This window comes from Rhamphochromis longiceps, linkage group LG17 (genome assembly GCF_057381845.1).
Source record: "Rhamphochromis longiceps isolate RC_006_pf linkage group LG17, R_longiceps_female_GT1.1, whole genome shotgun sequence".
Classification (NCBI taxonomy): Eukaryota; Metazoa; Chordata; class Actinopteri; order Cichliformes; family Cichlidae; genus Rhamphochromis; species Rhamphochromis longiceps.
In genome coordinates, this window is record NC_140573.1 from 2,988,360 (window position 1) to 3,001,573 (window position 13,214).

General features: G+C 41.3%; 1 protein-coding gene across 1 annotated transcript; it reads left to right on the top strand.

Moving 5' to 3' along the window:
* The first annotated feature begins 2,833 nt into the window (after positions 1 to 2,833).
* Positions 2,834 to 12,705, top strand: LOC146649073 (sorting nexin-4-like). The gene is made up of 14 exons (XM_085385719.1): positions 2,834 to 2,965; positions 3,873 to 3,997; positions 4,173 to 4,311; positions 5,308 to 5,457; positions 5,613 to 5,660; positions 5,765 to 5,820; positions 6,479 to 6,551; positions 6,862 to 6,923; positions 7,462 to 7,527; positions 7,629 to 7,718; positions 9,724 to 9,823; positions 10,423 to 10,568; positions 10,672 to 10,786; positions 10,874 to 12,705. Exons 1-14 carry the CDS (start codon positions 2,882 to 2,884, stop codon positions 10,919 to 10,921), a joined length of 1,302 nt encoding a protein of 433 aa, XP_085241845.1. The 5' UTR covers positions 2,834 to 2,881; the 3' UTR covers positions 10,922 to 12,705.
* Positions 12,706 to 13,214: the final 509 nt, after the last annotated feature.

Genomic DNA, 13,214 nt, shown 5'->3' on the forward strand with positions numbered 1-13,214 from the left:
TTTATTTGTTATATTATTATTAAGTTCAAAATTAAAAGATAACAGTGCAATGACCTTTGAAGACAGGCTTGTTTTAATTCCCTTCTTTTAAGTATAAAATATCAACTCAATGTGCTATTTCCCAGAGATTTGCTGGTATTTACATGGTCAGACCTTGAAATATTGAAATGTTTTGTTTCCCGCAAATGTAATTTGTGTTAAGGCACTGTGATATTTCAAGATTAAACAATTGATTCCATTGCTGTAAATGGTAAATGGACTGATTCTTATATGGCACTTTTCTACTCTCCTGGAGTACTCAAAGCACTTTATACAACATAAAGCCACATGTGGTCTCAGCCACATTTGCACATGAGGCTGTGAAACACAAAGATTCATCCTGACACAAGAGAACTTCAGAAGTCATCCGCAACAACGGGAGAAAGTCCCAGAAGGATTACAATCTCAGGAGCAGTCCATAATTCAAGTGTGTATGGTAGAGCAGACACCTGCAAGTGTGACTAAAATATGATCACAAAACAACAAAAATATGCACGTTCTATATATAAAGTCAAACACGGAGAGTTCCTGCACAAGTGCAGTGATTTTGACTGGATGGCTGATATAGTTTTGAAACAAACCTCCTCATTCTTCATGCAGCGCATGAAAAAACCTGCTCTCCTCTTTCTCCAGGTGAAGAACACCTTTCAGCTCCAGGCCCTATTTGATTTAGAATACTTCTTGATGTTCCTGAGTTTGTTGACTATTTTTATTTTTTGTTTTCTAATATTATTAAGGCAAAGTTTGTCTTTGTGACATGACATGCGCTAAAGCAAATCTGATTAATATCTGACTCTAATGGAAACAATAAAAATAGTTCATGTTGTATTGTACTCTGATTACCTTATTTTAATCTGTGCAGCCTTTTCCTTTACCATAAATGTATGTACACAGGAAACACACAGACCTCTTGCCTTGCAACTCCTCCCACGTGGCCCTACTAAGCCAATCAAATGCTTTATTTAGAGCACGTGTGAAAATGGAAAACTATTGTTGGACTGTAACTTCTTTGTTTTATTTGACAGCCAGTTGATTACCATGTGCAGACACGGATTCAATTCTTAGGCTACTATAAAATACATTGCATTGGATTCCTATCTGCATGTGAGTTAGTAGCCCCAATGAATAATTATAATTCAGTTTCATGCACTGCAGACAACCCCAGAGTGATGCATGAATTCATGCAAAATGATAGTATGTTTATTAACACGCAAACAACTAAAGATCTGACAGAAATGTTTTCTTACATGTCAGCTGTTACACATACAGGAAGGAATAGTTTGTAATAAGGCAACTCCCTGGATATCTTGATGCATGCTCAATCATCCAGGTGAATCCAGAAAGGTTGATTCTGTTCATCTGGATGTTTTCAGTGGGAGGAATGTTTGGTCAATCATCCAAGTGTATACTTCAGTCAATGTTTTTCCCACTGAAAACGCTACGTCCAGATGAACAGAATCAACCTTTTGGAACTCCCTGGATAAGTCCAGGAGTCCACCAAGTCTCAGTTCTCAGGACCACGCAGTCTCCACGAATTCTTGTCAGAAGATTTCACCCTTATATTATAAAAATGGAACGTAGAACCTCCACTATTCATTAAATCAAACTTCAGACTCCCAACCAGTTGATTCATTGAGTAATGATTCCACATTTTCCTCAAATTATAGACCCCTTCCCATGTAAATTATTCATTTGTTTCCAGAGTCAGTATTGTATCACAGCTGATTTTCCCTGCTGTGTCAGTAGTTTTGTTAATGTTACTAAACATCCAGGAGGTATCCAGGGCTGTTTACAGGACTTTTGAAATGGAGTGGCATAAAGGGCCTGTTGTGATATTTTGATACCATGGTAGCATTTACAGGATATTGTTTTATTGTGATATTATACAGAAAAGAGTTACTCAATAAGGCCCATTTAATAGTTGTTTTTCTCTTTCTCTGTGACCCAAGAATTAATGTGTAAGACTCACAGGCTGGTACCCCAAGGTCGAAAACACCACAGAGACGAGACCACTTCCTTACTCCCATCCTCCCTTTTTCTTTATCTCCTGGAAAAGGCTCGTTAAAGGCCAGGTGGTTTGTTTCAGAATTCACTAATGAAAGAACTCTGTATTCTATGTCTAGGAGTGTATTTTGCTGGGATGATCATAAATTGTAGCTGAAGAGAGAAACTACACAAAGGATACTTCTCTGCTCACAAGGCAGGAAGACGTTTCCTTATTTGGTCTGTACCGGTTTGAACTGAGAACTTGCTGACACACGAACCTTTTTTTCCTCTATATAAGCTGTTATGTACTAAATAAACCTTTGAGTCGATTGGGAAGGCAACCTAAAGCAGTCTCTGTTTTCTTGTTCTCCCAAGCTGCTCCCGAGCTCGTACTAACACGCTGAATGGCATATCTGAGTGTTACTTTGAATAATTAGGAATCTTATAAGGAAAGGACAGAACTCTGCTTATCGCTCGTGCCTTGGAGGGAAAACCGGGATGGACATTTTTTCCTTCAGGGCCCAAGAACACTTTTGCAAAGTGTTAATTTAAGGTTTGGTGGTGATGGTGGGAGGGGTCAGTGGCACCCTAGTTCTCACTCCAGACACACCCCTGCTTCTCCCTGAGCACCACTCATGTAGATGAAAACTAGCTTGTAGCTTGGTGTTTCCTTAAAATCGCGATTCGCTGACTAAACACACATTTCGTATTTCCATCAATATGTGACTGTGTAATCTCAGAAAATACCCGTTTTGCTTGGCACGGCTCTAACGACCACGGGACGGGGGAGTTCGAGGATGAAGGGACGTGTTGCGCATGCGCCGTGATCAACATCAACATCACGGAGAGAAAGGTGATGGCGGATGATGGAAGGGAAGAGTCGCTGGGGACTGACGATGATTCAGACCAAACGGGAGCGGATGGCAGCTTGAACAACACTGTGAGACCGTAGCTTCTCTTTATCCCGGTTGACCTGCTCATTTGTTTCGTTTTTATTTGTCATTGCGCGTTATTCAACGCTACATGGCATTTAGCGTTGACCTAAAGCTCAGGGCAGAGGCTCCTTACATACAGTCTAGCACATGCAGGACCATACACGTCAGCATATCACTGTGCTCAGTAATGTTTTTGCGTTTAACTCATTTTGCGGATATTACCATGTTAATTTGGCTATAAAAGCGGATCGCGTGCGTCATATAAACAGCTGTTAGCGTAGGGAGGAGCATGGAGCTGATGGATGATCGAGCTGCGCATGTTTTAGAGACAGCTGAAGGAAAACACAAGGTTGGAGTTGTGCATGTTCCTGGGATGCAGCGCAGTCAGAGTAGTTGTTCACCCTACGAGTCAACAAACACGAATTACTATGTGAGAGTCACGGAGTCTGTTTAAAACGTTTTTGTCTTTCATTTAAGGAACTTAATGGAATCAATTTGTCTACCTGTGTCAGGGATACACTCCGTCATCCATCCATTTTCTTCATTAATTGTCCAATTCAGGGCTGGAGCATAACCCAGCTGGCATAGGTGGGGTGCACGTCATGCATATTCAGAACATGTGACAATATCTGTGTAAAAAATAAAACTCCAGCTCTCACTTCCTCTTTGCTTTTGGTTCCTGCTCCTACCAACTCTTCGTAATTAAATTTACACCAAAAGATTTTAGTGGTATCAACTCATTCATATTTGTCATTGTAAAGAACATCAAGTGTTGAAGGATAAAACACCATACCCGTCTGAGGCTTTGTTGTTTCGCTGACTAATGTTACCTCAGCTTTTCTCACTGACTTCTGTGTTTCTTGGTTTAAGTGTCAGGGCCAAATCATGTGTTCTTTTGTTGTGTCGACTCAGATGGTGGAAGAGGGCTCGACCCTCATGCGCAGGATGGAGATCTGCGTAGCTGAGGCCGAGAAGAGGAGCGGCAAAAATGCAGTGAGCATGCAGGAGACGTTCACTGTGTACCTGATCGAAACAAGGTGAGCACAGCATGCTGTTAGCCTCTTTGGTATGAAAGGAAGTTCTGTGGGTTAAGCTGTGAGGTTTTCACACTGTATATATTTTATCTGTAATTCCTCTTGTGATGTTGCGTGAATTGCATCTATTGGCTCAGCAAAAACAGAACAAAATTCTACTGTGGTCCATTCTTTAAAGGCCAATGGATGCAGTCGCTGAAGGCCATAACCCAGCCCCCGACTGCCTGTGGAGGAGGTACAGTGAGTTTGAACTGCTGCGGAACTACCTGATAGTTACCTATCCGTACATTGTGGTACCTCCTCTGCCTGAGAAGAGGGTGAGTCCAGTGTGACTTTGTTAAGTGTCTTTTAAGAAATATATAATCTAATATGACAACACAAGTGTAAGCACTTCCAGTTAACTCTGGCAATTGAAGGCTTAGTCAATATTGAGCTGAAAATCTTTGTCATTACTCATACAATGCATGACACATGATTAATACCATCATAACACTGACATATAATGATTTGTCATGTATTAATCTTTTTATTGCTGAATTTTAAAATGGGTCAAAATGCAACATTAAGTTGTAGAGTAATTTCTTTGTGAAGGATGTGATGTTTCCTCCAGACCGCCTTGGCCCTGCTCATTAATCACTAATGTCACTAATGACTAGCATCCACTTAATAGCACAACCCACACTCCAAAGCAGATTCCACAGTAGGACAGAAAAGCAAACAGTGACGTGGCATCAAAGAGGATTTTTCTAGCGATAACGTTAGCAGTCAAACAAGCTAAGAGTAGCTAGCTAACTGCTACTGAATTAGCACTAGCTGCATTAGTTAGATGTAGCTAGTGCTAATTTATTTAATGAAGCATGTCTCACCAGAATATTTCATTCTTGCTTGTTAATGTTAACTAATGCTAACGTGCTTGACTTGGATGGAATGGTAAATGCACTGATTCTTATACAGCCATTTTCTACTGTCCCGGAGTACTCAAAGCGCTGTATACAACATGCCACATTCACCCAGTCACACCCATTCTCACAAGCACTGACTCTAAACTGAGTGCGGTTTAACCACATTCACACTCTGATGGATGCATCAGAGAGCAACTTGGTTAGTATCTTGCCCAAGACTGGAGGAGCAGGGATTGAACCACGAACCTTTGGATCAGTAGGGGACCTGCTCTACCGCCTGAGCTACAACTTGAATGGAGTGATCCTTTAGATAAGGGGGGTTTCTTTATATATGTAAACAGAAGCCTAGTGTCAAAAACAAATGCATGTGTGAATAGGTCGAGTGAAAATGGTTGGTCTTCATGTATACAGGCAGAGTTTGTGTGGCACAAGCTGTCTGCAGACAACATGGACCCTGACTTTGTGGAGCGACGCAGGGTTGGACTCGAGAACTTTCTTCTTCGTGTGGCTTCTCATCCAGTCCTCTGCAATGACAAGATCCTCTGCTACTTCCTCACTGAGGTACATGGTGCGGCATCTGGGCAAATTCAGCTGATCTTTTATAGATGAACTCCTGAAGTGTAACTAACCTGTTCTTGTGTGTGTGTGTGTGTGTGTGTGTGTGTGTGTGTGTGTGTGTGTGTGTGTGTGTGTGTGTGTGTGTGTGTGTGTGTCAGGAGCATGGCTGGAAAGAAGCGGTGTACGAGACAGGATTTCAGGCAAAGGTACTGGACATTTGCGAGCATCTGTTGCTGAACTCGTACTAACAGTTGTGCAGATATTCTCAGTGTTCAGTAAGTGTAAATATCTCCTGGAACTCCTTTTGCAGGCTGATTCCAGGCTCAGGGCTCTCAGTGCCACCTTCAGAGTGAGAAATCCAGATAAGTAAGTTGCTGTTTTAATAAGAGACTTATTTTCTTTTTGTAAAAACATTTAATTTAAAGCATCAACACAGAAATAAGACAGACTCTGCCACCACTCAGCCAGAAGCCTAAACTAAATGTCCACAGATACGCAAACTAGTGTGTGTCTGTGGGTGTGCACAGACACACACTAGTTTGGACCTTCCTGCATGTTTAAGCCCAGTCTTTGATGATTTCTGAGATATTTTTAAGTAACCAATAAGGGATTTTCACATAAAAAACAATAACATTCATTTTTATGACTAATGCAACGCAAAAATTGTTTCCCATTGCATTGAGCAAAGCACAGTGTCCACTGGCCAGGGAGCGAACGGCAGGGTATGACATACTCTCGCATGAGCAATAGAAATGCAGGATGACAGCAGTGTGCATGTGATGCATGTCAAGACCATGAGCGACTTCAAACCACGACGTAGTGCAGGCCGATCATCAGCTGCAAGATACGTTTTAGGATGTTTGTGCAACCTAGCAGTTCCCACAGTGCACGCCACTTTGTGTGCGGAAGGACCTTTAGGCACTTGGTGGTCATTTGCATCGATGTTGTTCTTCGTAAGGAGCTGATCAAACGAAATAAAAATATGAATCTTGTGTAAATGTGTCTCTCTTCTTTTATCACTCAGATGCTTCATGGAGATGAAGCATTACAGCGATGAGCTGCAGTCTCACACATCTCAGCTGCTCCGAGCACGAGCAGTAAGTCTCACTTTTGCCTGTCTCACACACACACACACACACACACACACACACACACACACACACACACACACTGAATCTTTTGCCCCTTGGAAATATCTGAAGCCAGTTCTAAACACAACAGTGACATCTTCATCATCCAGCCTCAGACATGATGAGGTGAACTTGTTTTCAAAGATTTACATTGTGATTACAGCTGCTTAAAAATCAATGAGTCACTTATACTGAACTTCAAAAATAACAGTGAAAGTTCGTCCTTAACCTCAGGAACATTAAGGTTAACAAACATCCTTCTGTGTGTCTCTTGTAGAGGGTTGCTGACCGACTGTACGGTGTTTTTAAAGTTCATGGAAACTATGGACGAGTCTTCAGGTTTGACAAGTTTATTATGCGTCTGCAAGGCTAAGAAAAATGTACTGATCGTTAATTTGTTCAAGTTTCATTGCCTAATTTCTCATTCTCTCAGTTGGTTTTAATACAAATCCTGAGTTTTAGCTTCACAAGCTGCACCATCTGTCCTTATATCCTCAAACTGGAGCCAATTTGGGGTTTTAACTAAACAATCTACTGGCAATGTTTACTTGAGTATATGTAGAACGCATGTTCACATTATGTATGTTTTTGTCTTCTTTGTTCCTGTGTGAAGCCGAGTGGCAGAGGCGTTTTTGGATGATAGCGTGGTTTTGTTGCGCTGTCACACATAGTGTGGGCCGGTTTGCAGTGTAGAGATGAATGGCTCTAACGATGTATCTAGTAACAGAGTAACAGACTCTTCTAACCCTGCTCACGTGCCGTTTTGTGTTAAGTAAAAGGAAAGAAAACGTCATTTTTAAGATGCTGTGTTGTCAGATGTTGCACTGGGTGGCGTACTGTTTATACTTATGTGTGCACATCCATGTCTTCACTGCAGTGAGTGGAGTGCCATTGAAAAAGAGATGGGAGATGGACTGCAAAGTGCGGGTCATCATATGGATGCGTACGTTTCCCTGACATAGATTTACCACATAGTGCTACAGATGTTACCACCAGCTGTGTTTCTGCTGAAGTGAGATCTTGTGTTTTGTCACATGGTTGCAGATATGCTGCTTCAATAGATGACATCCTAGAGGAGGAGGAACACTATGCAGACCAGCTGAAAGAATATCTTTTCTATGCCGAAGCTCTGAGGTAAGACCAAACTGCGACACCGAGCGATTTTCCAGCAGCTGCTCCGTGTTAGCCTGTTTTACCCATTCCAAAGCCAGTTTCAGTATTTGTTAGGAATCATTGTTGGAGTATCCAGTTGTGCACAAGTTGCAATGATTTAGCTGTTGATCTGTAATAAAGTTGAAGAATCTAAGGTGTTCCTTCTTCGTTATTCCGTCTACTTTGTACCAGTACCACAGCTCCACAGCACGATGCTAACACCGCTGCTCTTTACAGCTGCCAGTGTTTTAGGTCTGAAAGCCTCACCTTTGCTCCTCCAAACATCCCTCCTGTCATTGTGGCCAAATAGCTCAGTCTTTGTCTTGTTTAACCAGAGAACATTTCTCCACGAGGCATCTGGCATGTCCACATGGGCAGCGGGACATTTCAGTCAGGTTTGAAGATCTTTGAACTGACAATGTTGGAATAAGCAGTTGTTGAGGAACCTTCCTACTTTCTTAGATTTTTACTCAGTTCCTTGGACTTTAAATGGTAAATGGCCTGTATTTATATAGCGCTTTACTAGTCCCTAAGGACCCCAAAGCGCTTTACACAACCAGTCATCCACCCATTCACACACACAGTCACACACTGGTGATGGCAGCTACTTTCCTATTGTTCTGAAGATCGGTCAATCCAGTGAGTGCTGCCAAAACAATGATATGTTTTATATATATGCTATTCTAACATGTTGATGTGCACGTGTAGAGTTTTAAAATCAGAGTCTTACAGTCTAATAGCCACAGGTTGGAGCTGGGCGATAGAACGATAACGATATGTGTTGCGAAATAACTTTTTCTCGACAGAAAAATTAAACTGTCGCGATAGACCTCGCCGCTCTTGTCCTCTTAAAAAGAAAAAAGAACAGCCAATCCAAATTAAGTAGCGCAGAGCCGAACCAATCACAGCCGCAGCGTCACGTCAGGTGACTTGTTACGTACAGCACAAGTGCCAAGCCGCACATGTGTATTTGTTTGGGAAGCAGCCAGCCGCCGTGCCGCCCGGGTAACGGAGGAAATGAGTGCGCCGACTAGAAAAATCAACCGAGCGTGACCAAAGGTTACCGAAGAGAAAACAGATGATGGTTCCAATGCCGGAGAGATTGTCGAACGGAAGAGCCAAAGAAGTCTCGTAGTGTGAAGGTATTTCTGCTATTTCAAGTCTGACAAAAACAGAGCAGCTGCACTGTAAATGTGCCGAAAGCAAGTCTGGAAATACAATAAAGCGGTGCAGCTCAGTCTCTGACTGGAAGCGCTGATTCGTCATTCGGCTTTTGTCAGACTGAAGTCACTGTTAAAACTGTTTGAAAAGCTCAGCTATACAACAAGGAGAGATCGAGAATTTCCTTTTAGTTCTCAGTTTATTTGATATTGACAAAAGTTAGTCAGTTTTGTCTGTTCTTCTGTAAAACAAACTAAGATTTATTTTTAGAATTAATATTTTGTTTCTAAGTGGAATTGACAGTTTAGTCTGTTTCGTTTGTTCTATTTTGAAACTTAAACGCTTTAGCGGCTGCCTTTTGTGTAGTTTGCAATATTTGCCTTTATTTATCTGAAAAAGTCTCGTGTTCCTTAAGTACATCTACCCTGTTGAACTTATTATGGGAAATAAATATTTAAATCAAAACAAGCTGCTGATTATTTCACATTTTACTTGTGAGCAACGGCACATTTAAATCTTACAAATATAGTTATTTGGCTTATATCGTGATAGATATCGTTATCGCCTGAAATGAAAAAAAACATATATCGCCCAGCTCTACCGCAGGTAAAAAGGCTCTCCTCTGTGGGCCAGTGAGCCTTTTACTGCGTAGGCTGTGGTGATGGATTCTCCATGATGCTGAAGAGCATCTCAGAGTCAGATGTAGCATGTGTCACATATGTCTATGTATCTCTCCTCTTTTTCGTTCCTCTACAGTGCCAAAGGCTCCTGTTTGAACATGCAGCATGTAGTTCATGATGCATTCTTGTGTATTTCGCTCTGGCAGGGCAGTGTGCAGGAAACATGAGCTGACCCAGTTTGAGCTGGAGATGGCCTCGCAGGATCTCATCTCGAAGAAGCAGCAGCGTGAAGAGCTGGCTACAGGGGTACACTGCTCATGTTCTACATGTATTCCTTTTCCTTGCCTGTTAACACTTACACACGGCTACATAGGAAACATATATGGAATCCTTCACATTGCAGATGTGTGATTTACCTATCTGTGAATTAAAGGCAGAACAAGATGGTGAGCTTTTGGGACTGTGTTATGTCTTTAACTTTTGGACCAAGCGCAGAGCTTGGAAACTTCAGGTTTATCGCTGAGTTTGTATACCTGGGTAAATCCAAGCAGACCAGTCTGAAGCTGTGGACTCCCAGTAGGTTCCCAGTTTGCTGAACCATAATTTCCCCAGTAGAGGACAGAGCCAAAGCTTTGTCACTGTGCTTTGAGCATCCATCTCTGCTTTTTACACATTCATTCTGATAGAAACTTGTCATTCCAAGTAACTGAACACCCATCAGCTGCAGGATAAGACGTGCTTATAGGAAACTGCATGCCAGAAACCTGATCCATGAAAATACTGACGCTCTTCAGTTGCACTTGAGCAAAGATTAAAATGTTAAAGATTCCGAGTTTGAGGAGGATCTAGTTTTAGGAGACACCTGCAATTTTCAGTGTTGTCCCTTCTCCCCTTCACCTCCTCAGATCGTGCGGACATTCTCCTTCAAAGGCATGACCAACAAGCTTTTTGGACAAGAAGCACCTGAGCAGAGGGAGGCCAGGCTGAAGCTGCTGGAGGATCTGATAGCAGAGGGTGAAGAGACTGTCAAGGAGAAAACGATTGAGCGCGCGTGAGTGTTGAAAGCTGCCTGGTGTGGGAAGGTTTTGGGTAAAAGCAGTTGGAAATGTTTCGAGATCGACGCGGATTTAAAGATGATATATCTTTGACTGCAGAGAGCACGTGGAAAAGGCCTGGGTGGATATCCAGCGCTTCAAGGAGCAGAAAGACAAAGACCTACGGGAAGCTCTCATCAACTACGCTGTCATGCAGATCAGCATGTGCAAGAAGGTACGTCGCACATCAGCTAGCTAAGGTTGAAAGGAAAACTGGCACTCAAGTTTACTGGATGATTTTGTTTCTGCTCCCTAACTGCAGGGAATCCAGGTTTGGAGCAATGCCAAGGAATGTTTCCTCAAGATGTGAGGCTGAGGAAATATCCCGAAGATTTTCTCCCTCTAGGATGATTCTGGGAAAATGACGCCAGGAGGCGGTGGATCATTCAAAGACCTGAACACTGGAGTGTAATATTCCCAGACTTAACTGAGACGTTTTTTCTAACTTTAAACTGGTGCTTTGCTTCTTTCAGTTTTTAAAGCTGGATAACTGCTGATGGGATGGGTGAGTATGCTTTGGGGCAGATAAAGTCATGTTTGGCAAAGAAATGTAAGAATACGTGGTGTTTAGATCCACACATAAACCTTGGTGGAATCTCAGGCACCTTTGTTTTATCCACTTTATGAGTTCATAATTCTGCATTGGACCATCCCATAGGTTTGATTTATGTTGAAACCTGTCAACTGAACCAAAGTGCAGTTTGTTTCATTTTTGTGAAAGTAAAGTAGGCATAAACATAGTGAAACGATAAAGTAACTTCACCTGATAACTGATGATTCCAAACCTTCCCCTGGATTTTGTGCCTTTTGAAGCATTTTTAATGTTTGTGTGACACAGACTGAGGTTGGATGAGTGAAATACAAGAATATTATTGATGTGCTTTTAATCACTAACGAGCAGCTGTGTCTTTATGTAGCGCTTTTGCAGTTCATGAATGCAGCCTGCTAACTAAGCTTGCTACTCGTAGTTGCAGCATTCCTCGCATTCCAGTCTCTCTTTTTTCTCCGTTTTTCTACATGAAAGCAGAAAAACATCAAAATCAGTTGATTTTATCTACAGTCTTTGGTTACAACATGAATAAATGTTTACAGGGATGTGTATTTTGCCATGTGGAATAATAAAACTACTGCTCACACTGCTAAAGTTGCCTTTCCATCATGGTGTCAGACATTTCTGTCGTATATCTCTCATTATATCTCAGTGGGGACCAGTGCTACCAGGCAACAGTGTGTCATGTTTTTTCTTGGTCTGAACCAACTGAACTACACGTGTGAAGGGAGCTGACTGGTCAGAATATTGAGGTTATATAAAGCACATGTATTGGACTAATGAAGCCAGAGTCCATGTTGTACTGTACAAATACAAAATGTTAATTTTAAAACAACCAAAGTCACATTACGTTTTCTCTTGCTCTGTCTGTAAAAGGAAGAGGCTACAGGATGTTGAAGTAGCGACAACACATACGTGCTTAACAATTTATTAGACCACCACCCAATGTGAGGTGTGTGCCACAGCTAACGGGTAGATTAACGACTAATTACCGAAATCCTTTTTAGATTTCTGCTATGGTTAACGCACACGTATGCACAAGCTCTTTAACTGAAACAATCGTTTTTAATGCTGATGTATCATTTTTGTTTTTTCCATGAATTTTTAAACTAATATTTTTTTTCAAAAAAACAACCAAAAAATGTTAAATACTAAAATTGTCAACAAATTTTTTGACAATGCAAAATTGCAGTTATTCACTTTTGTTCCTTAACAGACAAAAATGTTTTATTGTTTGAATTGATGCTTAATACATTTGTACGTTCCTGCGCTGGCTCAAATTTATGACAGGTCTAATAAATGTGTTGAGCTCTGTATGATATCCCTCTGGGATCAATAAAGTCTCTCTGATTCTGATCTAATGATATCTTTGACTGAAACTCTCTGAAGGTTTTGTCTTCGATATTCGGTGTATAATTTAAACAACATGTGATTTGTTGGAAATGCTTGCCAGCACTAAAAGCTTTGTGAGTGCGATGTTTCCTTTTGAAGCTGAGTGAAGGTGTAGCCCCTGTTTGGTCTGTTTGAATAAAAAGGGTTGACACTGCAAACTGTATCTTTGTTCATTTTGATGGTTTAAATCATTTTTGGTGATGGTGCTGGTGACTGTGAGCAGAACTGTTTTGTCATCGGCATCATATCAAAGCCAATTTACCAGCACAGTTCCACTTCCTGTGAATCCCATTGTACAAAATTCCCAGTTGTACAATTGGCTGCAATGCAAACAGCTAAAACAATAATTTGCCCTTGTATATAGGCTAAGAGTTGACATTTGATATTAGTTTTTCACAAATACACTATCAAAAATACACGAGGACTGAAAACAATACTTTTGTCCTACAATGCCTGTAATGTGTTTTTGTTTGTTTATGTTTTTACAAATAATCATAGAACATAAAACACTAACATTTAGCTAATGCATGCAGACTGTTCAGTTGAGATGCCTTTCACCTGGGCACATAAACCACGTAGAATTGTAAAGGCACAGTTACAGAAACCCACCTCAGAGGGCGGATTAGGCCTCCCAGTTTTCAGGAATGTTATTGGGCTTGCA

What these genes read in the sequence shown, in the direction of transcription:
- LOC146649073 (XM_085385719.1), top strand. Translation starts at nt 2,882, where the DNA reads ATGGCGGATGATGGAAGGGAAGAGTCGCTGGGGACTGACGATGATTCA. An exon ending in GTGTACCTGATCGAAACAAG is followed by an intron (nt 3,998 to 4,172) that starts GTGAGCACAGCA and finishes CATTCTTTAAAG; the next exon opens with GCCAATGGATGCAGTCGCTG. An exon ending in TTCTATGCCGAAGCTCTGAG is followed by an intron (nt 7,719 to 9,723) that starts GTAAGACCAAAC and finishes TCGCTCTGGCAG; the next exon opens with GGCAGTGTGCAGGAAACATG.